At 34.6% G+C, this 23,062-nt stretch overlaps 1 protein-coding gene across 8 annotated transcripts in view; it reads right to left on the bottom strand.

The window, feature by feature from the left end:
• Nucleotides 1-567: 567 nt before the first annotated feature.
• Nucleotides 568-23,062, bottom strand: part of ADGRL3 (adhesion G protein-coupled receptor L3) — a 941,368-nt gene continuing 918,873 nt past the window's right edge. For 7 of the 8 annotated variants that reach the window (XM_072620870.1, XM_072620866.1, XM_072620868.1 and 4 more), the window contains one exon: nt 568-2,936. In XM_072620870.1, the coding sequence (XP_072476971.1) occupies nt 2,137-2,936 (800 nt within the window). In that variant the 3' untranslated portion in view covers nt 568-2,136. Of the gene's footprint in view, nt 2,937-11,015; nt 11,145-23,062 lie in introns of all 8 variants that reach the window. The other variant, XM_072620873.1, reaches the window with a different exon arrangement.

Raw genomic sequence — 23,062 nt, 5'->3', positions numbered from 1 at the left:
ACATTGTTGATGAAGGTTTTGGGGCTGCTGAAGAACTGGAGACTTTCACTGAAAGAATTTAATGATCATTTCCCCCTAACACAGTAAAGGAAAATTACTATAAGCAGAATCTCAGAGAAGTTCACTGCAGGTTTATGTTCTCTTTGCCACCATTTTTAGCAGCTTTTCATAAACAAGTTAATCTATAACTAATAGAATGGAGATTACAAAGGAGAAAACTTGTACACTCAAAGAAATACTATACTTTAAAATCTTTGATTGAATATGGTTTATATAATAGGCATAAAACAAACCTATATATAACCTGCTAGAAAGGGAATCTGTCCCCTTTGTTTCAGCCTACACAAGCATTACCACCTCATTCTCTGGTTTCCTTCATCTGCCACAGCTGTATAATTTTTTGTGCTTAATTTATTTAGCCAGGGAAGTTTTTCTTTTGCATGGTTCACTTGTGCCTTAGAGGATTAGCGAATCCTCTAGTTTCATATATGAAAATAGAAGGGAAAAAAGGCAAAACAAAGTAAAAGAGAGTGAATGATTAATTGTACATACATAGATAACAATATCTTCTAAATCTTAATCAGTTGTTTATTGGTTGGCAAACAAGTTTCACTTTTACAACAAATATTAGTAATGAGGTCATTCAACTTTGAGACCATACAAAATGGATCATAAATTAAAAAAAAATTATAATCTGTGCTGCTAATTTACCTCCTGAAATCCTACATTACTTAAAATCCTGTCAAATAAATAACTTTTTCCCTCTTTGGGAAAGTAATGAAAAGAGAATTTTCTTTTTAGTCACATCAAAATAATTGGATTTTTCAATTTATAGTACGGGTGAATCAATTTCTTTTAACCAACTGCAATACAAGTTCCTCACCTAGGATCTAAGAATGAACCAGGGGGTGCCTTTACTCCTAGAAGATTATCATTTTCACATGCAAAAAGTCCCTACTATTTCTATAGATACCTCTCAGCTTCTTGATCCATTCCTACTGCCTTGGTGAGGGACTTCTTGCCCAACTGGTTTTGTATTATATCAGCTGTGCATTGTAAACATAAAATTTGTCCTGCTCTAATCTGCAAAAGTCCTGTTTGCAATATAGCCACTGAATAAAGATACAGAGTGAGGGAAGAAGATCCAATTTTTTTTTTTGTAAAAAATAATTTGTGTTTGCATTACTAGAAAATGATCCTTATAAAGTGATATTCTTATTTATTTATTTGTTTAATTATTTTGCCCAGTGAAATATTAAGAAAAAAAATGGCCCCCAAAAAACTAATGAAAATCTTGCTCCTACTGGTAGACAAACTTGCAAGACCAGCACAACAGAAAGTTCTTTTTTTTTTGTTTTTGTTTTTTTTGTTTGTTTTCCACTACATTAACAGGGACGCAAGTTCTGGAGGAACGGAAAGCAGACTATATGTGCAGTGCTAGTATCTGTACATTACATAGAAATTGTTCCATTTTTCTGCCATTAGTTTTATCATCAGTTAATACAGCAAAACATAAAATATGCATTTAGCATATAATTCTAGAATTCCCTTCCATTTCATTAGGATTTGATTTTGTTTTACCCCACAGCTGAGTCTGCTGTGGTAAAATCAAGTTGTGAGTGACCAAAAACCATTAGGTGATACAGATTGATAATAAACAGTTTTGCTTTGTTATGTTTGTTTGTGCAGCACTCCAATCTAGATGCATCATTGTTACTAATTTCAGATGCGTGTTCTGGCCTTTTTAAAATTAGGTCCATATCAGAATAGTAACAGAGCATCAGATGTTTAAACAAACACAGCGTTAATTCAAGAAGGCCCCAAAGAGTGCCATTTTCTTCATATCCCGTTCATTAACATAATGAAGTCTCTGTCCAAGGGGGGAAGGACAAGACAGAGTGGAGAGAGGGGAATTTCAGCAGTTATCATTCTCCCCTGGGCTGGCCTAAAAATTCCAGTAAAAAAAAAAAAAAAGTCTGAAAGTTTTTGTTTCTTGTTTTTGATTTTTGTCCTTTTTTTCCCTTTAGAACAACATAAAGATTTAGGAGTACACACAATATTACCACTGCTTATATTAACTCAGAACAGTAAACCAGGTGTTATGGGTTTTGTTGGCTTAAATTTCTGCTTACTCTTCTATAGACTAGTGACCAAGTGAGCAGGTCCTTTGGAACTCCCTTCTGGGGAGGACCCGTCCTTGTTTGGAGGAACTATAAATCCATCACTGCTGCCTCGCCCTAGTTGGTAGTAAGTGTGCAGCTGATGGACGTGGTTTCTGGAGCCTAGATTTGGCATACTCTTGTAGTAAACATCATCGGCATCACCACTTTTGGCTGGCGGGGGATCGGTCTGGGTGCTGGTGGTAACGCTTTCTGTGCCTGGCATAGCAGCCAGTGCGGGCATACTGGTATATAGAGAATCCCTGTTGGGTGACCGGAGGTCTTCTGTGTGCTCGTTGGTTAGCAAGGGGAAAAAGCTCTCACTGTTGTCTTGTGGAATCCGCCTTCTGGTATAATGATGTGGCTGGTGGTTCTCTGTGGAATAAACTCTTGGGGGCAGCAAAGGGGCATCAGACTCTTCATGAATGAGTTCCAGGCCCAGACTCTCCTCATGGTTAAAGGAGGTGGCATCATCAAGGACAATGGCATCATCTTCACTCCCACTACCCAGGTTATTCACCAGTTTGTTCATCAAGTTCCTGTTCTGCTCACTAGAGCGCTCATGGTTGTTCAGATAAGAAGGGATATAGTTGGAAGTGAGTTCCTTCAGAATTTTTTTCTCTAGGGCTGTCTCATTATGATTGTAGCCACGGTCAATGATTTGCACACAGTTGCTCAAGTACTCGCCGCTGGCAATGCTGTAGCTATTGCCGTGGTTACCATTCAGTGGTAGAGTATCCATGACACTTGTATCCCTGGCATTGTTCAGAAGCCCCTCTGAAAAACAGCAAAGAAAAAGAGGCTGACATTCGGATCCAGTAGTTCATTTGGGATGCACACAGAACTGCATTTTTGTACATTATAGTTTTACTGAGATCTAAATTGTTTATAGAAACATAGGATATAGATAAATGCGTGCATAAATAAATATACATATGCACACATATATACACATACATAGTTGGATAACTAATACAATTATATAAATAGATAATTTTTTAAAACAAAATAAACCTTGAAAATGGATTAAAAGGCTATAGTAGCAATTCAACATTTCCATCAGTCATGAATTTAATAATAACTTGTAAAATGGAACAATTTCTAATTTTGGTATTGACATCTTACAGCCATCAGTTTATAAGTATCAAGTTTAATAATACATCCTTAACATTTATTTTATGTGTTCCTTACATTTTAAGAGAATGCTTGTGATGTGACATCAAAACACTACTGATTTGTCATTTTAAAAAAATATATTGGATTTAATTGTCTTTTTTTCTTTTTTTGTGGGGGGAGGGCTAGATAGGCACCTTCATGGTTAGTATGTATTATATCCACTGTTACTATTTAAGGTATTGGTATGTTCACAATACAAAAAGAAATTAAGGAAAACCCCCAACATTTTGGGTGGTTCCCCATGGAGATCATGAACAATTACATAGAATGGGCAGAAATAGATACGGTGAGATCTGTATCATTGGAGGGAATACCTTTATCAATGAGATCAGATCCATTTGAATATTTGAATGTAATTGGGCCGCTGCTTCAAAAAGAAGGGATGGGCAATATAGATACCCAATTATCAACAACACAGTATCAATATGAAAAGCTCAATTTAAACCCTGATAGATCTCTCTCTGACTTTTACACATATGAACTGTAAGTGGTTTGGTGGAGGTCATTTACATACACATAGAGTATCCCAAAAGTCTCAGTGCATTTTTTGAGCTATTTGACCTTAAATCTTCACTAACACTTTTAGGACACTCAGAATATATTTCCTTGGAAGAAAAAAGTTGCTATGAAATTCCATAATTATAAAGATAGCTGCTAAATATGGCTCCAAGCATCTTCATGAGTTTTAGCATCCCATGAATAGATATCTAAGAAACATAACATTTCCATATATATTACATGGTAAAAGAATTCAGATGCAACTACCAGAAATGATCACAAACAACATTTAGCCAGTAAAGATAGAAACAAGTGGTTTTCTTGACTGCAAATATTGATTAGGGGGTCACATCACTGTAGAAACTCCTTAATGCACTGCTACCTTGTGAAAATAGAGCATTCATTCTATATCTGTGATGCAGTTCTCTTGTTTGTCGAAGACTGTGCTTGACAGTGTCCAGTTGACAGCTGTAGTGAAGTGGCCTGAATATGTCAATTGCATCATGGATTCTGGATGCCTTCTCCGAATTCTCATAACAGACATTTCAAAAACAGCAGCTAAGGCATAAAATCAGTGGCATCACAGACATAGAATGAAGCTATTTATTTTCATGTTAGAAAGTACCTCATAGACAATTCACAATGTTAAGAAAAAACAGAAAGCAAACGTTTTTAAAAGACTGTATGTGATGGGTGGCTACTGCTGCTGAGTTTGTGACAGCATGTTGGATGATCATGGTTGGGTGACTTATGCATTGAAACTCTGCTTGTTATTTATGTTGTCAATGCATGGAACTGCAGACTGGAAACTGCCACACAAAATAAAGTGGGTGCGCTGAACTTGAAACAGAACATGGTCTTATGATGAAATGTGCCATTTTGAAATAATGAAAGTTCATGACTTTAAAAAAAAATGCTTAATTTAAAAACAATTTAACTCACACGGACAATTATATGAAACTCAAGAACTATGCTGATCATGTGACACAAATAAAGGAATCAGACAATAAAAGCGTCTAATCTGTATTCACATATATTTAGATAAGTAGATTCATAAGCTTTTTATTTCTTTTAGTTTCAAAATTGTGAGATGAACTGTTTTTAATAACTACATCATCTATATGTGATGCAATAAAAGTGAACTAAAAAAAATTACATTTGATATGCAATGTTTAGCTTTACTCCCATACTTGTCTCTCTGTAGGGCTCTAAACGACAGCATGAAGAAAAAGAAAGAAAAACAACAAGTAAGCTTACAGCGACAATAGAGGAAACATGAGTAAAAAGCAAATTGATGATATGCAGAAAAAAGGGTCAACGGAAATCATTTCCACAGCCCCCAAATACATGAGTCTGGGTTACATGGTTTATTAGAAGTAAAAACTCCTGGAAATAAGACATCCCCATCAGAGCATGCGAGAATAGTGCTTCTTAAAAGATCCTTCCTATGCATATTTTAACATGAAGAAATATACTTATTAGAAAATTTAAGATTATCACACAAACCAAGAAGAGGAGCAGTTCAAATGAAGTTTCCACAAATCTGATTCAAGGTCAGATCCCCAGAGGTGGTTTGGCTTCCATAGGGACCACTTCTAACACTGTACTTGTACAGTCAGAGAGTGAAAATATGCCAGACGTTTTTCAATTGCTTGCTTCCCTCTGTCTTTTGTTTCTTTTCAGTCACATTTTTTTCCCATTCTTTACAAGTATACAGAAAATTCCTTATTATTTATAATTAGTGATCATTTACATTGGCACCCAAAAGAAACAGGGACATCAAAACATTCGTCTCCAAGAAAAAATACTTTCAGGATTTGTATCAATTTTGCTACTGCCAGTAAAAGGAAAACAGTTAAATCAGACTGTCATTCAATGTTTAAAAATGTGGAAAAAAACTAACAGAAAAAATAATTTTTTAATCACAATTAATTTCTTGTTGTCTTCTGGTTTGTGGCACAATCTTATTTCAACACAGATTTTTACGTTTACTTTCCTTTATTTCCTCTTTTAAAAAACAAAACTTTTACCAAAAATTACAAAAAATCCCCAAAACAAAAGGTTGCCCTCCCCCAAACTTTATCCAGATCACAAGAATAAACCTTCTTGATTCAGTCTTTCCAGTAATTACATACCAAGTGAAAAACCACTGAGCTCAAGGGTGCAATACATTTAGGAGGTCTCAACTTCACTTACACCATAGTCTTTTATTTTAGTTACCTTCCTGGAGAAAGTAATTTTTGAAGCTTTAGAAGTTGGAGTGGACTTTGAGTTAAAAAAAAAGTGCATCTACACACAACTGATCCAGGACCAACTGTTTCAAAACGCTGAGTAAGTCTGTGTCATATCTCAAACTTCAAAGCAGTTCTAGGAAGTTAAGGGTCAATCCAATGTGGTAGCAATTGCATAATATTTTTGGATCATTCAAAGCTCCTTTAATTACATTACAGAATTTTGAAAGTGAAAGGAACCTTGGAGATATTATAGTTTTACAAATAAAGCCCAGAAAATGTAAGTGCCTTATTCTAGTTTTATACAACTAGGAAGTGGCAGAACTGAGACTGGAACCCAAGGACTTCCAACATCCATTACATCCAGCCACTTTTACTTCAAATCAGGTCCTTTTTGGCTTTGAAGGCCATAACAGGAGATATACTTTTGCATATCCTATAAGTTTGTAAATTAGCCAACTACCATGTTTTCCTCAATACATTGGTCCAACACTATGGATATGACTTTTTTTTTAAAGGTACAGATGTGAATTCATTTGTGATGTGAATTCATATGTGCTAATTCCCATATAGATGTGAATTATTTGAAATTTTTATTTTAAAGCCATACTTAACAAGTCCTTTCAGTAATTTTCTCGTTTCCTATTGTAATGCTAGAATTTTTGCTTTCTGATAAGTTTATCACCAAATGCTCTATGATCTTCTCAAAAACTTCATATAGAATCAAGAATTTACTAATGAAAAAATCTATATTCACATAATCTAAAATATACCAATCTCAATGTCTATTTGTAGTTTTATGATATACTAAGCATATCTATGCAGATTTAAAATAAAGCATTAGTATATCAAGCATATTAGAACTCAGGTTTAAATGTTTTTGCATTTTTTTTTATGCCAAGATTAAATCTGTATAATTGTCTTATTAAACTCATACGACAGTGCCAAGTGGTGATTCAATATAAACCAACCCAGTACATACCGAGCCACCTATATTTCATGTATGATTTCCCCTTGTCAGTTAGAATATAAGTGCATTCATCTGAAAGCATAAGATTAGTAGCAGTATGATAATCTCCATGACTTATCACTTATTCATTGGGAAAGTCAATACTCTAAAGACTATCAAAAATCTCTTAACGTTTTTGAACATAAAACAGAGTAGCTGAAGTATAGGACTTCTGAAATCTTTGGAAAAAAATTGATTAAATTTTTCAGTATATTTCATGAAAAACATCAAATATAAAATAACTAAAATTTGGGGGAAAAAACTAAAATTCATTTACAGTGACCTGGTATTTGGTTTTGTATTTAAAAAAAAAAAAACCCCTTAGTAGCAATATTTAAGACTTCATTCTGAGGGAAAGAATACCTCCGTAAGTTAATTCAAATTTCAATATATCTAATGGGTTTACATTTATTTGCTTTTACCAAAGAGTTCTATCTTTAAGAACATTTCTTAACTATGACTGTAGTAGGAAATGAATTTATAAAAGTGACTTTTTCATATTATGAGAAATTTAAAGTTACATAAAATTTTCAAGTAACTAAAAAAAAATAGACACCCCAAATGAATTATAGGTTAGAAACAATTAGCTATATACTATAAACATTGAACATGTTAAAATACTTGGGCAAGAAGCCTGATCAGTTATGGGTATCTGTGCCTGTTGAAGTGCTTGTTTTGGTTCAACCTAAACATCAATTGTCAATAGACCATGAATGACAATAACTAATGCATAATTTACCTTAGACTTGAGCTAAGGAGAATAAACAAAATAGGGAACCCTGGACAAAGTGATCCTGTATTCTGTAGTAGTCAGATGACATATGAGGGACACTATGATCACTCCTATCTTCTCATATTCTCCTCTGTTTTGTAACTTTATTGTCCCTTGACTTTCTTTCTGCCAGTCTGATCACTGTCTTTGATTCCTCTTCACACTTGTGTAGCACAAGTATCTCCAAGATTCTTTTGTTGACCCTACTATTTTCTCTCTAAACATTCTCATCCTTTACTGTTTCATCCATTCCCATGGCTTCAAGTTATTATCTTTACTCACACTCCTGAATCTATCTATCCAAATCAAATCTTTTCATTAACTACTCTCCTTCAGTCCATTCAACCTGCCTTTTAAATGCCCTGCCAGTTTTTGTAACTCAAGTCCCAATCTTAACTCATTGTCCTTCCCCTACTACTCCTGTTGACAAACTGTATAGTTTTATCGTTGCCATTTTCCTTGTTGCTGATGCTAGAAAATTTATATCACCTTTGACTTTTCCTTCTCCCTTATCTCTGTCTCAGTTACACCATTGTGTAAGTCCAGTGATTTCTAAGTCAAGTCAATTTTTTGTCCATAACATCTTCACATCCATTATTTCCTCTTTTCACAGTACAGCTATCATAATTCAGATTCTCATCATATTTCTTGATTTATTATACAATCAGTGAACACTTATGTGGAAACCTACTGTGTGCCAGGTACTGTGTTAAGTGCTGGAAAGACAAATAAAGAAAGTACACTCCTATTTTCAAGGAGTTCACATGGTCTCTTAAATCATTGTATAAGTCATAAAGTGGGATTGTGACTATCTCTAGATGAACTTCTTTCCTTCTAGTCTTTTCCCCCATTCCATCTAATTCCTAATCACTGGTTCTGTGAATTTCATCCCCTTGCTCCAAAATTTTCACTACATTTCTATCATCTAGGAAATAAAATTCATACTTCTTGGCAAATCTTGTACCTTCTACAATCTCTCTTCATTTATGTTTCTATCCTGGTTTTTTACTATTTTCCTTCATATAATCTACGCTATAGCCAAAATGGACTATTACTTGATCTTTCCTCTCACCTTATATCATCCCCTCCCACCTCTTCTACCTGTCATGCATCTGTATAGATCATATTCTATTTATACCTTCTCCTGTTAAAACCATCTTTCTGTTAAAACCATATCAAGGGTGTTCTAATCTTTTCAGGTAAAAAATTATACCCCCTTCAAATATTCTCCAAACAAACACTTTGTGTTTCTTCTTTGCCATTGTCCTGTTGCCTTCCATCTTATTTTCTTGAATACATGTCTCATTTCCACATGTAAGCTCCCTGAGAGCAAGTATTGTGTTGTTGTTTTCACTAAAAAAAAAAATTCCAGAGCCTTGTACATCATAGTTCACATAAGTAATTCATGAATGAATATTTATCAAATTCAATTGACAAATGTATATGTGGAAGAGGGTCAAGATGGAGAAAACCTGGAAAATATTATTCAAGAAAAACTTGAAGACACTGGGAATATTTAGGCCTAGATAAAAGGGTTCTAAGGAAGGCATTATAACTATCTTTAAACCTTCAAAGAACTGTTATGTAGGCAATACAATAGATTTGTTCTATATTACTACAATGGTAGGACCAATTTATGAAATGCATAGGGAAAAAGATTCACATCAAAAGTAAAAAGTTTTGCATTAAAACTAGAGCTTTCTAATAGCAAGAAGGGAGAGAGTTGTTTCACAAGCTATAATGCTGAATGAGAAATGGCTTTTGTTGAGGCATGCTGAATTGAGTGTAAATGTGGTGTTTAACCCAAAGCTCTCCCAGTCTTCTTTATTTCTGAAGGTTCTATATAGGCTTGGAGTACTTAAATGAATTTGAAAGGCTAAAGAGCTATCTTTATTTCAGCAGAAATTGAAACATTCTCCTTAGCTCAAATCACAACTATTGTTTTTGAAAACTAAGTGATTCTCAGAATTTAGGCAGAGTTCATCCGGCTATTTTCAGGTTAGTATAGACACTCATGGGCAAACTGTTTCATAGGCTTTAAACACACATACACACACAGACAAGCACACACATGCACACACATATATTGTAAATTTATTCCTTGCTAAGTATTTCAGAATGTATCTCAGGAAAAAAAATACTCAGTGATTATTATTTGGGGGGCATAAACTTTAGGAAAAATCCCTGGAAATATTTAAATAGTATTAAATCATACTACAAACAACCCTAAGGAGGATTCTACATTTAAAGTTATATTTTAATTTTGTTGAATTAATTGTTGCAAAATGAATGTGACCTGTGAACCACACCAGTAAAACAATCACTACTAAGCTTTTGAACATCTAATTTTTTTGTGATCTCTCCTGAAAATTTCTTTACTTTTAAGGGTAAAACATCCCCTAAATTCTTGAAAATAGTGTTTTAGATCCTGTTATTTAGTATTGAATCAGTGGGTTTTTTGTTTTGTTTTAGCTAGGAAGGACTTTAGAGATTATTTAATCCAGTTTCCTGGTTTATAGATGAGAAACCTGGAAACATAAAGATTGTTACCCATCACAGAATGGGGACTCAGACCCATGTCTTCTGACTCCTGACTTCCTACCTCCATACTGAGCTGGGTATATGTTTATTTATTCTATTTGTTTAAAAATTATTTTACCCTGATTCAGACTCATATTCTCTGCTATTACATCTACTGTATAACTTAAATTCTTTAAATTTCAGCTTTTTTATAAAAATAAGAAAAAAAAACTTTTAAGCCACAGTCACAGTATTTCTCACTTACCTTAAATATAATTTCCACTTCTCATAATGAATATACAAATTTAATTAAGAAATGTTTAATAAAGAAAAGGACTGACAACAGGAAACAAATGTAGAAATAACTGACAAACCACAAACCAAGGTTACAAAACAACAAAGAAAAACAGATATCTTGATGGAGTGGGGATCTGTCTAGCACATGGAATCCATTCATTTACTGAGAAAAGCCTAGGGAAAATGGGAAAAAATATAGATCTAGATGGATGTGATAGGGAAAGAGTCTTTGTATCTGTTTCCAAAACAAAAAAAAGACAGGAGAAAAAGAAAGAAAAAGGAAACAAATGCGTCCCTAAAAGCCACGCAAAATGCGACTCTCACTCAAAAAATGAAGATAAACTGGAGCACACCTTGTGTGTTGTACATGCTCACAGAAGGGTTGTTACAGACGGCCGGTTCCCCAAGCAATGTATTATAGGGATTGTTAGTGCCATGAGGACGAAGCAGAGCATTGGTTATAAGATGATTAGCCATGGCTCCTGGAGCAGCCCAATAGAAAGACAGGGAAAAAAAAAGGTCAATCAGGCAAATATGATTAAAAAAAAGAAAGAAAGAAAAACATTCAGAATGACAACAGTTGAAATAGTTTTGATTACAGGCAGCCAGCTTATTAGACTTGAAAATACATGGCACTAGAGCACAGACATTTTCAACAAAGCACAGACTTTCCAAGTGTGAAAGAACAGAAATGGTTCAAAATGCCAATAAAGCCACATTGATGGTGCTTGCTTTCTGAAGGTATAAGCAAGGTTATGCTCCCATGCTTGTTAAGAGTAAATGAAACAAAATCCAACAGCCAAAACAAAGGAAAAAATATTCAGAAAGAAAAAGACTAACATAAAACAGTACGTTACTCCATTGTGGAAGACAGTTTGGTTTTTTTCTAGTGAAAGTGAATATCAGAAAACAAAACTTTGTTTATTATACATTTATGCCTGGGTTCATATTTAGCGAGCCCTTGTTATTGACAGGAGAAGAGATCTGAACCTTTTTTTGGAAGTTTCATGAAAAGAAATATCTCCAGAGCTGGTTTGCCTCATAATGATGCCCCATATACGAAAACTCTCTAACAGGTACATTGGGTCTATAGGTTTGGGGCTTTTATCAATATACCCACATTTATTAAGCACTATATGTGTCCTCTTCTTTCAGTAAATTTATTTAAAAATAAGAATTCTAAAAATAAAGTAAAATCAGTACTCAATTAGAAAATTAACTGATTTTTTTTTTGCATAAACAATTTGTCCAGTTATTGCTCAAAGTATCACAAATTGAGAGCTGGAAGGGAACTCAGAGGATACCTTGGTGACCCCATCATTTTATAGTTGAGGAAAATGGGTCTCAGAGATCTTAGCTGACTTGCCCAAGGTTACATAAGTGGTAAATGGCAAAGACAATATATGAATCCGGGTCCTCTAAGTCCAAATCAATCAATCCATCAATCAACGAGGATTTAATAAATGCCTTATATGGGCCTTGTGCTGGGTGCTAGGGATGCAAATGCAAAGTCTGAAATAACTCCTACTTTCAACGAGCTTACATTCTAATGTAGGGGACAAATTCAAAATGTAAATATGAGTGGAATAAACACAGAGGATACTTTTCCATTGTACCATGCTGCCTTTCAATTTAAAAAAAATAGTCAAATCAAAATTTTTTAAGAGAATTTTTTAAAAAACTGGCCCTATTGTTCTCTTTTTGTTATCTTGACTGGCACCTTCTTTGAGCTCAATGCCATGGTTTCTAAGGTTGGTATTAGCATCTTCCCAAGGACCCATAGCATGAGTTACTTCTCAAAGGCTGGACTACTTAAGCAATCTAGTTCTGCTTTGCTTTTCTGTTGTTACTGTTGCTGCTATTTCTAAAGAAAGGCTGATTTCTGTCCAAAGATCAAGGTTTTTTCTGGCATGTTTGTTTTGTTCTGTTTTTGCTTTATAATATCAAACAACAGACTTGATTGATATTTTCCCTTTCCATTTAGTTATTTAATATCATATCAGGATAGCCCAAAAGTAAAAACCCAGTCTTAGATCCTCTCAAGCAAATACACCTTGGTTTCAAACATGTTGCCAGATCAGACTTCAATATTTCCCATTTCACAAAAGTTAATTTGCAGGAGACAGAAAGTTCAAAGGAGAAAATAATCAAAAATCTTTGTCAAACCTATTTTGATAGTGATATGGAGGTAATTTGTGAATAGAAGAATCTGTTTATTTTAAATAATGAGGAATGAAAGTAAGGAAAAAGATGGTAATAAAAATGCTTTATGAGGGCCAAAGAAATGCTACCAAAATCACATCTTAATTAGAGAAAGTATGACCCGTATTAGATAAAAAAAGTTGGCAGATTTTTATCCCTAGCAGAAAGCAGGAAAAAAGAGAAGCAAATGGCTATAAATTTACTTTTCCAGAGTAGAGTTCTACATGACTAAAATTATTGCCAGGTTTGTTTGCTTTTTTTTAATTTTTGGAGAGAAAGAACATGGATAGTGAGAGAATTAAGTGAATAATTCTGGAATACTTAAAATGTAATTTGGTGGATTTATAAAGTATGTATATATGATTTGAAAAGAATGTTACAGATTGCATTGTTTTAAAGGTACAAAGGAGATAGGGATAGATGGCAGACCTGTTGTTTCATTGCTATGGAGAACTCTTATCTGTGTAGCTTGATACTTTCTGTTTAATTTATAAAGCTTTAGACTTGCCTAGAGGAATAGTATCAAACGCAGAAAGTGTGGCCACTAATGCCTGTTGGCTGCCTACAGACTTAGTTTTTAAATATAATGTTATCTTTGTTTGTTGTACCTTTATTTATTTTATAAAATATTTCTCAATTACATTTTAATCTGATTGGGGTTTGGCACTCAGGAATGCTGGCTATGTGTTCAATACCTCTGATCTTGAGGTTGAGTGACTTGCCCAGGGTTACTAAGACAATGCATTGTGCATAAAACTTATTCCAGGGCTTCCTGGCTCCAAGGTCAGCTCTATGCACTTTGTCCCTCTAGCTCCGCATAAGATACCCAACTAAATTTTTCACTCATGGGTCATAAAAATGGTCTGTTATTTTCCTGTTTCAATGGAATGTCAACATTTTCACCTAAAAAGCTCTAAAAGACTCTAAAAGAATGCATATATACTACAAAACCTTTCATTTAAAGGACAGAATATCTCATTACAATTTAAAATTGTATAATTAGTGGGCTACACCTGGTTTAAGTGTTATAGACAAGAGTAGATACTCCATGGTTTGCTGACTAAAAGAAGTGCAGAAGCTACTTCTTCACCATCTAAGCCTTTGGTTTCAACTGTTGTGATAGTGTGTCCCCTCACAAGAATAATTACAATCTACATGTATAAGTCATCCCTATAAATAATTGATCAGTGTAAACAACTAATAATGAGTTCAGGAAAACAAAACAAATAGAAAATCAATTCTACCTACTCTGTAATGTCATCAGAACCCTCCCTAATATTTTGTTCATATGATGATCATATAAGCCTCCTACGAGGTTGTGTTTTTGAAAGCTGGATTTTACATCTTAGCACCTACTTGTCTCCACTGGCCTCTTTCTTCTTTAAAGGAGAATAATATTACTACACATTACTACATAATATTACTACACATTATGCCAACTGAACTATTTGGAAAATAGGCAATAGGGCTTATTCACATTGCATGCCACTACTCTTCCTTGAGATATAGATATATAGATATATAAGGCTTGAAAGATAAAATATTCCCTTGCCTTATATTTTTTCTGTACTGATGTAAAAGAAGATGATCTGTGGTTTAGAATAAGGAAACAATTTTGTCTCCTGTAACGAACTGTAGCATGAACACTGAGCTGGGAAGAATCAAGCATAACCAAGAAGCAGATGGCTCAATATTTCGGCTCCTGTGTTTATCACTCAATTTATTAAAGGCCTAGGATGTAAGAAAAGAAAAGGTTTAATCACAAAAAAGGAAAGATGAAATCCATGAGTGCAATTCTGATGACGCTTTTAAAAATATGTTAATATAGTGAATTCTTTTTACATCTTTTCATGCCTATTGTTTTTACATGCCTCTTCAACTCCCACATTCTCTTTTATTTTCTCATTTAAAAAAGAATATTTTATAACATTTTTTAAGTCATACCATTGGCCTAATGGGAATGAGTGCCAAATATGATTTTCTCTGTCCTCATGGTCCTGCTACTGAGCAGTTAAGAATAACCAATAAAAATGATACAAAAGCACTGCAGTATATAGGGATGCTTTTAGATGGCAATTTTGAGGGTTGAACAAAAAAAAAAATCTGTTGCAGAATTATATTCTTTGTAGCAGTTATTCAAAGACTCCTATCAAATCCCAGGATATCATAGAATCAGATGCTGGTCATTTGCTGCTGTTATGGATCACAGATTTAAATCTTGAAGAAAGCTTGGAAATCATATTACACTTGAGGATTCTGAAGCCCACAGAAGGAAAAATATCTTCTAAACGTCCTAGAGTGGCAAGATCTGATTTCGAACACATGACCTCCGATTCCAACATCAGACCTCTTTCCCCCCCCAAACCAAACTGCCTCCTTCATCTTGAAGTGGTCAATCAAAAATCTATTTGTTTGTATAGGAAGCTACATGAAAGAAAGAAGGAGGTCACTAAAAATGTTAAGCCAAGTACCCTTTCCCTTCCCTTTATCTTTTAGTATTAAGAACATTTTTCTGGAATCTCAACTTAAGACTTGCTACTATTATTTCCTGTTTTCCATCTTTAATTTTAATGTCATTTTTTAAGATAAATGTAAAGCTTTGGTCCATGAGATTATGATTCAAATGAGGATTTGAGCACAAGAACAGAACAGGACATGCAGAGTTTAGTGGTAGAAAAGAAGTGTTTGATTTCTAAAATTGTGAATGAGTTCTGGTGGCTTGCAATGATAATGGGGCAGGGGGGACTTGAGAGTAAGGCCAAGGAGTAGAAGTTAAGTCTTAATTGACTGTCTATTGCTATTTAGACAGGGCATCTTAAGGTAAATCTACTTCTTTTCGTCAGTCATTGGATTCTTAGGACTTGAATGAATGTTGAAAAGGTCAATTAATGTACATCACTGACTACACATTTATTACCCTAGACAAAGACTATCAACCCATGGAAATTTTATTTAATGGTTCCTATATTCCGATTGATGCATTCTATTTCTGAGATTGTTTTATTTTACTTTGTCTCATTGGTGGACTTTGCTTTTAATTGACCTTTAGATTGTTTTTACGTAACTTAAGCATCATCTCTTTTCCCACCTTTTATTTGTAAAGTTGTTTTTTTGCCCAGGTATCTTGTACTTTACTTCTTCTCACAGAACATAATTTAATTGACTTTTGATTGTTTCTCCAATTTACTCTGATCACTTTGAGTTCTGATCCTATCTGCCAGAATGTCATCTAGCCTGTCTCTTCCTTTTCCTTGAACTGAATGCCTGATTTATAAACTTCCCTTTCTAGTGACTGTGAAAGTACAGAAGACTTCAAAATATATCAGTGCTTCCAGAGTGTCAACTGACTTAAATTAATATGGTTAGCATGTTTGAAAACTCCACCTACTGTGCTTTCCATATTAAACACATTAGGAACATACCAAAAGATATTGGCCATCACCACCATTTGTTAAATGACTGCTTAAAAAAGGATAAAATGATAGGGAATTTTTGTCATTATTAAAGTAAAAAAAGGAAAAAATATTTTCTTCCATTATTGGGAGTGCTAAATATTAGGTTATCATCTGGTAAAGAGTCAAAATTATTAATGGGACAAACCTTGAAGGTTTTTGTTTTTTTTTTTAAATTTACTTCTCATTAGAACAATCAATAAGGCCTGGCTAAGTAAGGATTTTTATTAACATTTAGAGAGATGATTGACATAAAAACATAGAGAAATAAATAAACAACACTTGGGAAATATAAAATAATACCTGAATACTAACTAATAATGATAATAAGGAGAAAGAAAAAAAACTCTTAACCCATAATTAGCAGAAATAATAAGCTCAAATTGTGGTCTGAAAATTGGCTCTGTAAAAAATAGCTATCCTTTCATCAGTTGAACTGCTTCCTTTGTGTACCCCAATAATACCTGCTTCTTCTGCTGGTAGAAACAAGTGTTGGCCCTGCAGTAAAGCTAACAAAAGAGCAATTAGGTTTCTATTCGAAATACATGCATCCTCAACAAAACTGTCAGCTACATTCCACAGCAGGATTTTTATTTCTGGAGGAAAAAAATAAACATAGCTTGATTTTTCAGATTATAGGTTCAAGTAGAGGAGTTGGCAGGTAAGGAAATTTTTTCTGACATAACCTGGTAAGTTCAAATTCTCAAGATCATATTTTAGCTGAAAAAAAATTCATGCAGAACCTCACAATGTCACTTTTTCTTTTTCTTATATTTTTAAACTATAATTACACTTAAAAGTTTTGCCATAAATAGATTCTAAGTGAATGAATGAGTGACTACTGAATGGAATGTGTATGTACGTGTATGTGTGTGTATACATTTGTGTGTATATGTATGTGTATATATTTGTGTGTACATACATACATATACCTATACACACATATGTACACACATGTGTATGTATGTAACTATACCTATCTGTTTGCAACAAAAATGATGACATTTTTCCTCTGATGAAATTTTACTGGATTTTTATATACGTTGGTAATCTGTCAATGAAGGCATCATTCAGTGACAGTAGAGTATGATAAATTTAATTGAGTTACATATCTAAGGAAAAGAGTCACATTTTTAAAAACTGTAAAAGAAAGCAACGATAAGATGAGAGTTGCATGTCAGTTGAAACTATATTTTATCACTTGAAAACACAATTTGAACAACCCCTTCTTTCTGACCATAGGCTAACAAAGTTATTTGGACCACCTCCCTGATCTACTCAGTAGACATCATAAAAGAATATTTTCATTTACTTTTTCATAAGTGGTGAAGGAAATTGATTCCTCTTCAAAGCATTAGTGGCTTAACCAAACCATTAAAAAATAATATCTACTCATTCCTTCTACTATTACTATGCTATGTCAAGGGTAAGAAATACACAAAAATTAAATAATACAGTAAGATATAGTAGAAGGATTTATAATCTAGAAAGGGAAATATAAAACTAAGAAAATCATGCAAATACCATTCGACAATTAAAAGCCTATATATTTCAAATTTCAGCATGTTTGATATTGTGGGCAGATGGCATTCATGTACTGCTAGTCAAATAATTTTGTGCAAATGCGTCTTTCCCCATGACTTCTAGTTCTCCATATATACAATACTTCCTTTAAGCACTTTCCTATTGTTGTTCTTCTAATAGACTTTTCTTTTATATTCTTTAACAAAAGTTGTGATCACTTGTAAGTAAAAATGTGTGTTTGCTTTGCTGTTTCTATGCCTTTTTAAAAATATTTTAGTCCCACAATAATGGTGATTTTCAATTACTAACTAGTGTATAAACTTGCAAGGAGAACAAATAAGATAGTTTTCTGTCCTTGAGTAAACTATAAGAAGAGTTACAGTATTTTTAAAGGTTTTTAAACCTGGAAGAGATCTTCAGATCAACTAGTCCAAAGGTCTGTATGGGAGAAGGGGGAAGGGGAGCCATTCATATTTATAGGTCTTTTAATGAAAATAAATGAGGCTTTACTTCTTGTGTTTATTTTTCACATTAGTTGGCAAAAGCCATTAAGTACTGCAAGGTCTAAGGGACTGACTTAGAATTCTTATATGTTCCCTCTCCCCACCCATCTCCAGCATAGAATCCCCATGGGAGTGCCCTGGATGAACCACTTCCACCATAGCAATACTTCTCTCACCCATATACCCCCATTCTCAGTTTTTGTTAAAACTATAAATATTCTCACTTCTTGCATTGTTTCCTGTCTGCTACCCCATTAAAATCCGGTTTTCTTGGCCTTTCAAGGGGACAATTAGTGCTCATGAGAGAAGATTCCATTAGGACCTTTATTCTGGTTCCTGTACTACATGTGTGCATCCAACAATGGCCTTCTAGAAAGAAATTAGTATTTGGTGTTTTGATTGTGCAGAGTAAATTGTTTTCTAATGACATGCTTTTTCTTTTACACTTCAAACAATGAAAATCACAAAAAAGTACATGAAATTGTCAGTTGAACGAATACTTCAAGAGGCTGTAGAGTAAGGCAGATCTGAACGTAATTCCTGTCCCTGACATCAGTTGACTGTAACCCTGTGAAGGTCACAACCTCAGAGCTAACTCTTGAAAAATCAGTAGCAGAACCTAAGTCAACAATCTGCAACCTGGAAGAATTTCCTCACCAGGCATTCCGCATTCCAGTGAAATCATAAAGCCCATGAAAAAAAAAAGAAATACTTAAATATTTACTAATTTTATCATTATTTAAAATTATATTCAAGGAAAATGATCAAAAATAGTTTTTCTCCCTTAAAAGAATGCTGATCCTTCATCTAGTTAAATGCTTTTATTTTCTTTTTTAAGATAAAGGAATTAAGAGCCAGAGTTAGTGCTAGACATAGCACCTAAATCTTGGACTCCCACCTTTCCACCTTTTTCTGGCGTTCTTGGCTTCCATGTGATCTCTGGGTTCCCGGTTCTGTACTCCAGTGTCTTAGCAAGATAACTCTTACTACCAGTTCCTGATATTTCTGAGCTCAAGTTCCATTAACAGTGGTGGAAATGGTAACAGTAATAGTGTTTATATAATGCTTTTAAAGGTCTCTAAGTTCTTTACGTATCACATCTTATTTAATCCTCATAACAACACTGTGAAGTTTATTAGTTATAATAAATAAATAATAAATCTATTTTATAGATGAGGATACTAGGGCTGAGAGAGGTTAAATGGCTTGTCCTGGGTCACATAGTAAGAGTTTGAGGCAGGATTGGAACTCAGGTTTTCCTGACCCCAAGTCCAGTGCTCTACTGCATATTAGTTTTTTGCTTAAACAAAGCAAAAAGCCTGGTCAGAGAGAGGCTCTCTCCCAAGGATTCAGAACAAGAGTTTATCCGTAAGACTCCACCATCCCTATCCATCCTGGCCTAGCTATCTACCTTCCCTATGGCTCCCTAGGATGAAAAACATGATCTCAGCCTCAGGAACAACTGCTGCTAAGGATATGAAAGCCCATTAAAACAACCTCATGACTGAGCTAGTTTAGGGGACTACAACAATGAAAAATGTCCTGGTCCTTGCTTTGAGGAGGCTGGAATTCTAGTGCTAGGCATCCTTCTCTCCCCTTTCCTCATCTCTGCTTCTTAGAATTGCTAGCTTCTGTCAAGGCTAAATTCTAGCTTCTAACTCAAAACCTTCCTGAATTTTCCTAGTTATGGGTACTTCTTTTTCTTCTCTTGTATGTTATGTTTACTTATCTGTGTATATACTGCATTTTCTCAGTAAAATTTCAATTTTTGAGTTCTGGTCCTTCTTGTCTCTGCATCCCCAGTGTCTAACAAACAGCTCCATCCCCATCATAGCTACTTGTTGAATTGAACAGAAAACTAACATAGAGAGAATGGCTGAGATTACAGTAGGAAGGAATCATAGACATACCACTGAATTGTAATTGTAAGGAGCTCTACAAAAGTGCTACTCAGCATAGGAGCAGTGGAATGTCATGGCATCTAAAGTATAGTTAGTCTCCATACAGGTTCCAGGGAAAGAGATAGATAAGGGAAAAAAGATTGGAATAAAGGAATGAAAAATCTATTCTTGGAAAAGAGGAGGGAGTAATGACAATTTATGTGAGAAAAACAACTTCATAGAATTCAAGCCTAGAAGCTTCACCAGACATTACTGAGACTGACTGATTGGAAGATACATGTATGGCTCCTGGATATCGGTACTTATGTAAAGTGCCAGGTAATGGGAGGAAATGGAAGAAAACAGAGGGAGGTAGGTTTACTGTGGGAGAACTGACCCCACAGGTACCAGCTATGTTGCTTGAATTATTTGCCTTTCTTATTTTCAAAACATGCCAGTACACAATCCCTACGTGTGCATATACTCATATAAGGGAGATTCTAAAGATAAGAGTTTAAATTGAGCTTTCAAGGAGAATCAGATGACATGAAAGCAGATATCAAAAACAGAAAGGGCTATCTTGTAAACAGGAGACTAGACGGAATCTGATTCCTTTCCTTTGCTACATATCTCAGAAGGACTCAAAATGTCTGAAAAAAGGGCACTCAGAATTTTTTCATTCTATTTACTCACACACTGTGACTATGAAGTGCCAAAGTGGACCCATTTGTTAACAGCCAAAAAATGATTTCAGTAGCTGTGTAATCAAAAATGGCAAGGTAACATCTCTAGTTATCTAACTAAGCGCTTTTAAATCAACAAGATTCTATTACTGAGCTGCAATAATCCTGCCCATTACAGACAGGGGCTGGACCCATGATTTCACTGTCATGGGGAACTCCTGGGTGAGGAAATTCCCTGAACCAATGTAGGGTGGTACTTTTTCTGCAATTTCTAATCTTAGTTACCTGGAACACTTAGAGTTTCAGTGACTTGCTCAGGGTTACACAAGACAGTTAACAATTATTGTTCAGTTGATTTTCAGTCCTGTTTGACTCTTTGTGACCTCATTTGGGGTTTTCTCAGCAAAGATACCAGACTGGCTTGCCACTTCCTTCTTCAGCTCATTTTACAGATGAGGAAACTGAGGCAAACAGGGTTAAGTGACTTGCCCAGGGACATCCAAGAAAATAAGTATCTGAGGTCAAATTTCAACACAGTACCATGAGTCTTCCTGACTCCAGGCCTGACATAGTATACATTTTGCTACATGTCATCATCATACAATGACTCTTCATGAATGCATGTAGTATACCTTTTCGTAGTGGTGATGGATTTACGGTGATCTATCTGTACCTTCTTGGGACAAGGGAATACACTTTCAAGAGTTAGCTGGAATTAGCATTGCAGTCTGTGACAATACTGATTTTGGTCTCAATCAGTTAAATTCAGTAAGTATTTGTTAAGAATGCTAGATATATAAAAATAAAATGAGATGCACTTGTCCACTACCTAGTAGTGGAAAAACAAACACTTATCTCAGATGATCATAAATACATAGGAGTCATCCAGGCAAGGTGGCATAAGAGATTTGGAGAGAGAAGCATCACTTCTAGGATTGGGAATGAGGGAGGGATTGGGGGAAAAACAAAACAAAACATGTAGTAGGTGACTCTTGATCTAGACCTTGAAAGAAAGGAAGGATTTAAAAAGATGGACGTGAGAAGAGTTATACCAAGTATATCTGGTAGTGTTTGCAAAGGTAGAAGAGACCTGGTAAAAGGATAAGGATAAAGATTGGGTACTCAGTTCTAGTTTGACAGGAATTGTAGAACACATGGTGAGGTGGGATATATCATGAAATAAAGCTCAAAAAGTCAGTTAGGTTCAGGTTACAGAAATTGGTTTTGTTTGGAAGACAAAGAAGAAGTATTGATGTTTTGGGGCAAAGGAGTGACATGGTCAGACCTATGCATTAATAAAATTACTCTGGTCATTGTATAATGGATATATTAGGAAGGAAGACTGGGGGCAAGGAAACCACTTAGGGCCTATTACCATAATTCAAGTTATTGGAAATGGTGCCTTGGAAGTGGAAAAAAAAGAAAAGATAGGAGTTATTTATTGAGAGCAGTTACTCATTGGACAATGTTTCAAGTTAAGGCAATTGAGAGCATGATGAGAGCATCAACAGAATTATAGAAGTTAAGAGGAAAGGCAAAGTTTTGGAGGAAGACAATGAGCTTAATTCGGGATATGTTGAGTGTTAGGTGTTAGTCATACTTAGAGACAGTAAGGAATGTGAGAGTAGCTCAGGGAATGATAGGTTCAGAGAGATGATAATGTAAGTCAATATGGTGGCTGAGATTGACAAGAGTACAAAGAAGCAAGAGAAGAAAACGGACAGTGTTTTTAGAAGAGAAGAAGATCTGCAAAGGAAATACATAAGAAGTAATCATGGCGACAGAACAAAAATCTGGAAAAAAAATTAGGTTTGTTTATCAGAGGTTCTTAAACTTCATTGTGTCATGGACCTCTTTGGCAGTCTGATGAAAACCCTGGAATTCTTCTGAAAAATGTTTTAAATGCATAAAATATATAGAATTATAAAGAAAACCAATTATACTGAAATATTGTTAATAAAATATTTTTTTTTAATTGCAGAGCCCAGGCTAAGAACTATTGGATTAGAATGTCATAAAAAATGGAGAATTTAACATTGTGTTGAATTTTCATGGAGGCACCTTTGCAAATCTCCTCAGTAAGTTTTCTCTCCCTCTAGAAATTACTTTATCTTAATTTACAATATTAACTGACTTGTAATATGACACAAAATATT

This window comes from Notamacropus eugenii, chromosome 6 (genome assembly GCF_028372415.1).
Source record: "Notamacropus eugenii isolate mMacEug1 chromosome 6, mMacEug1.pri_v2, whole genome shotgun sequence".
In the NCBI taxonomy this organism is placed as follows: Eukaryota; Metazoa; Chordata; class Mammalia; order Diprotodontia; family Macropodidae; genus Notamacropus; species Notamacropus eugenii.
This window is presented reverse-complemented; position numbering and strand designations above follow the sequence as displayed.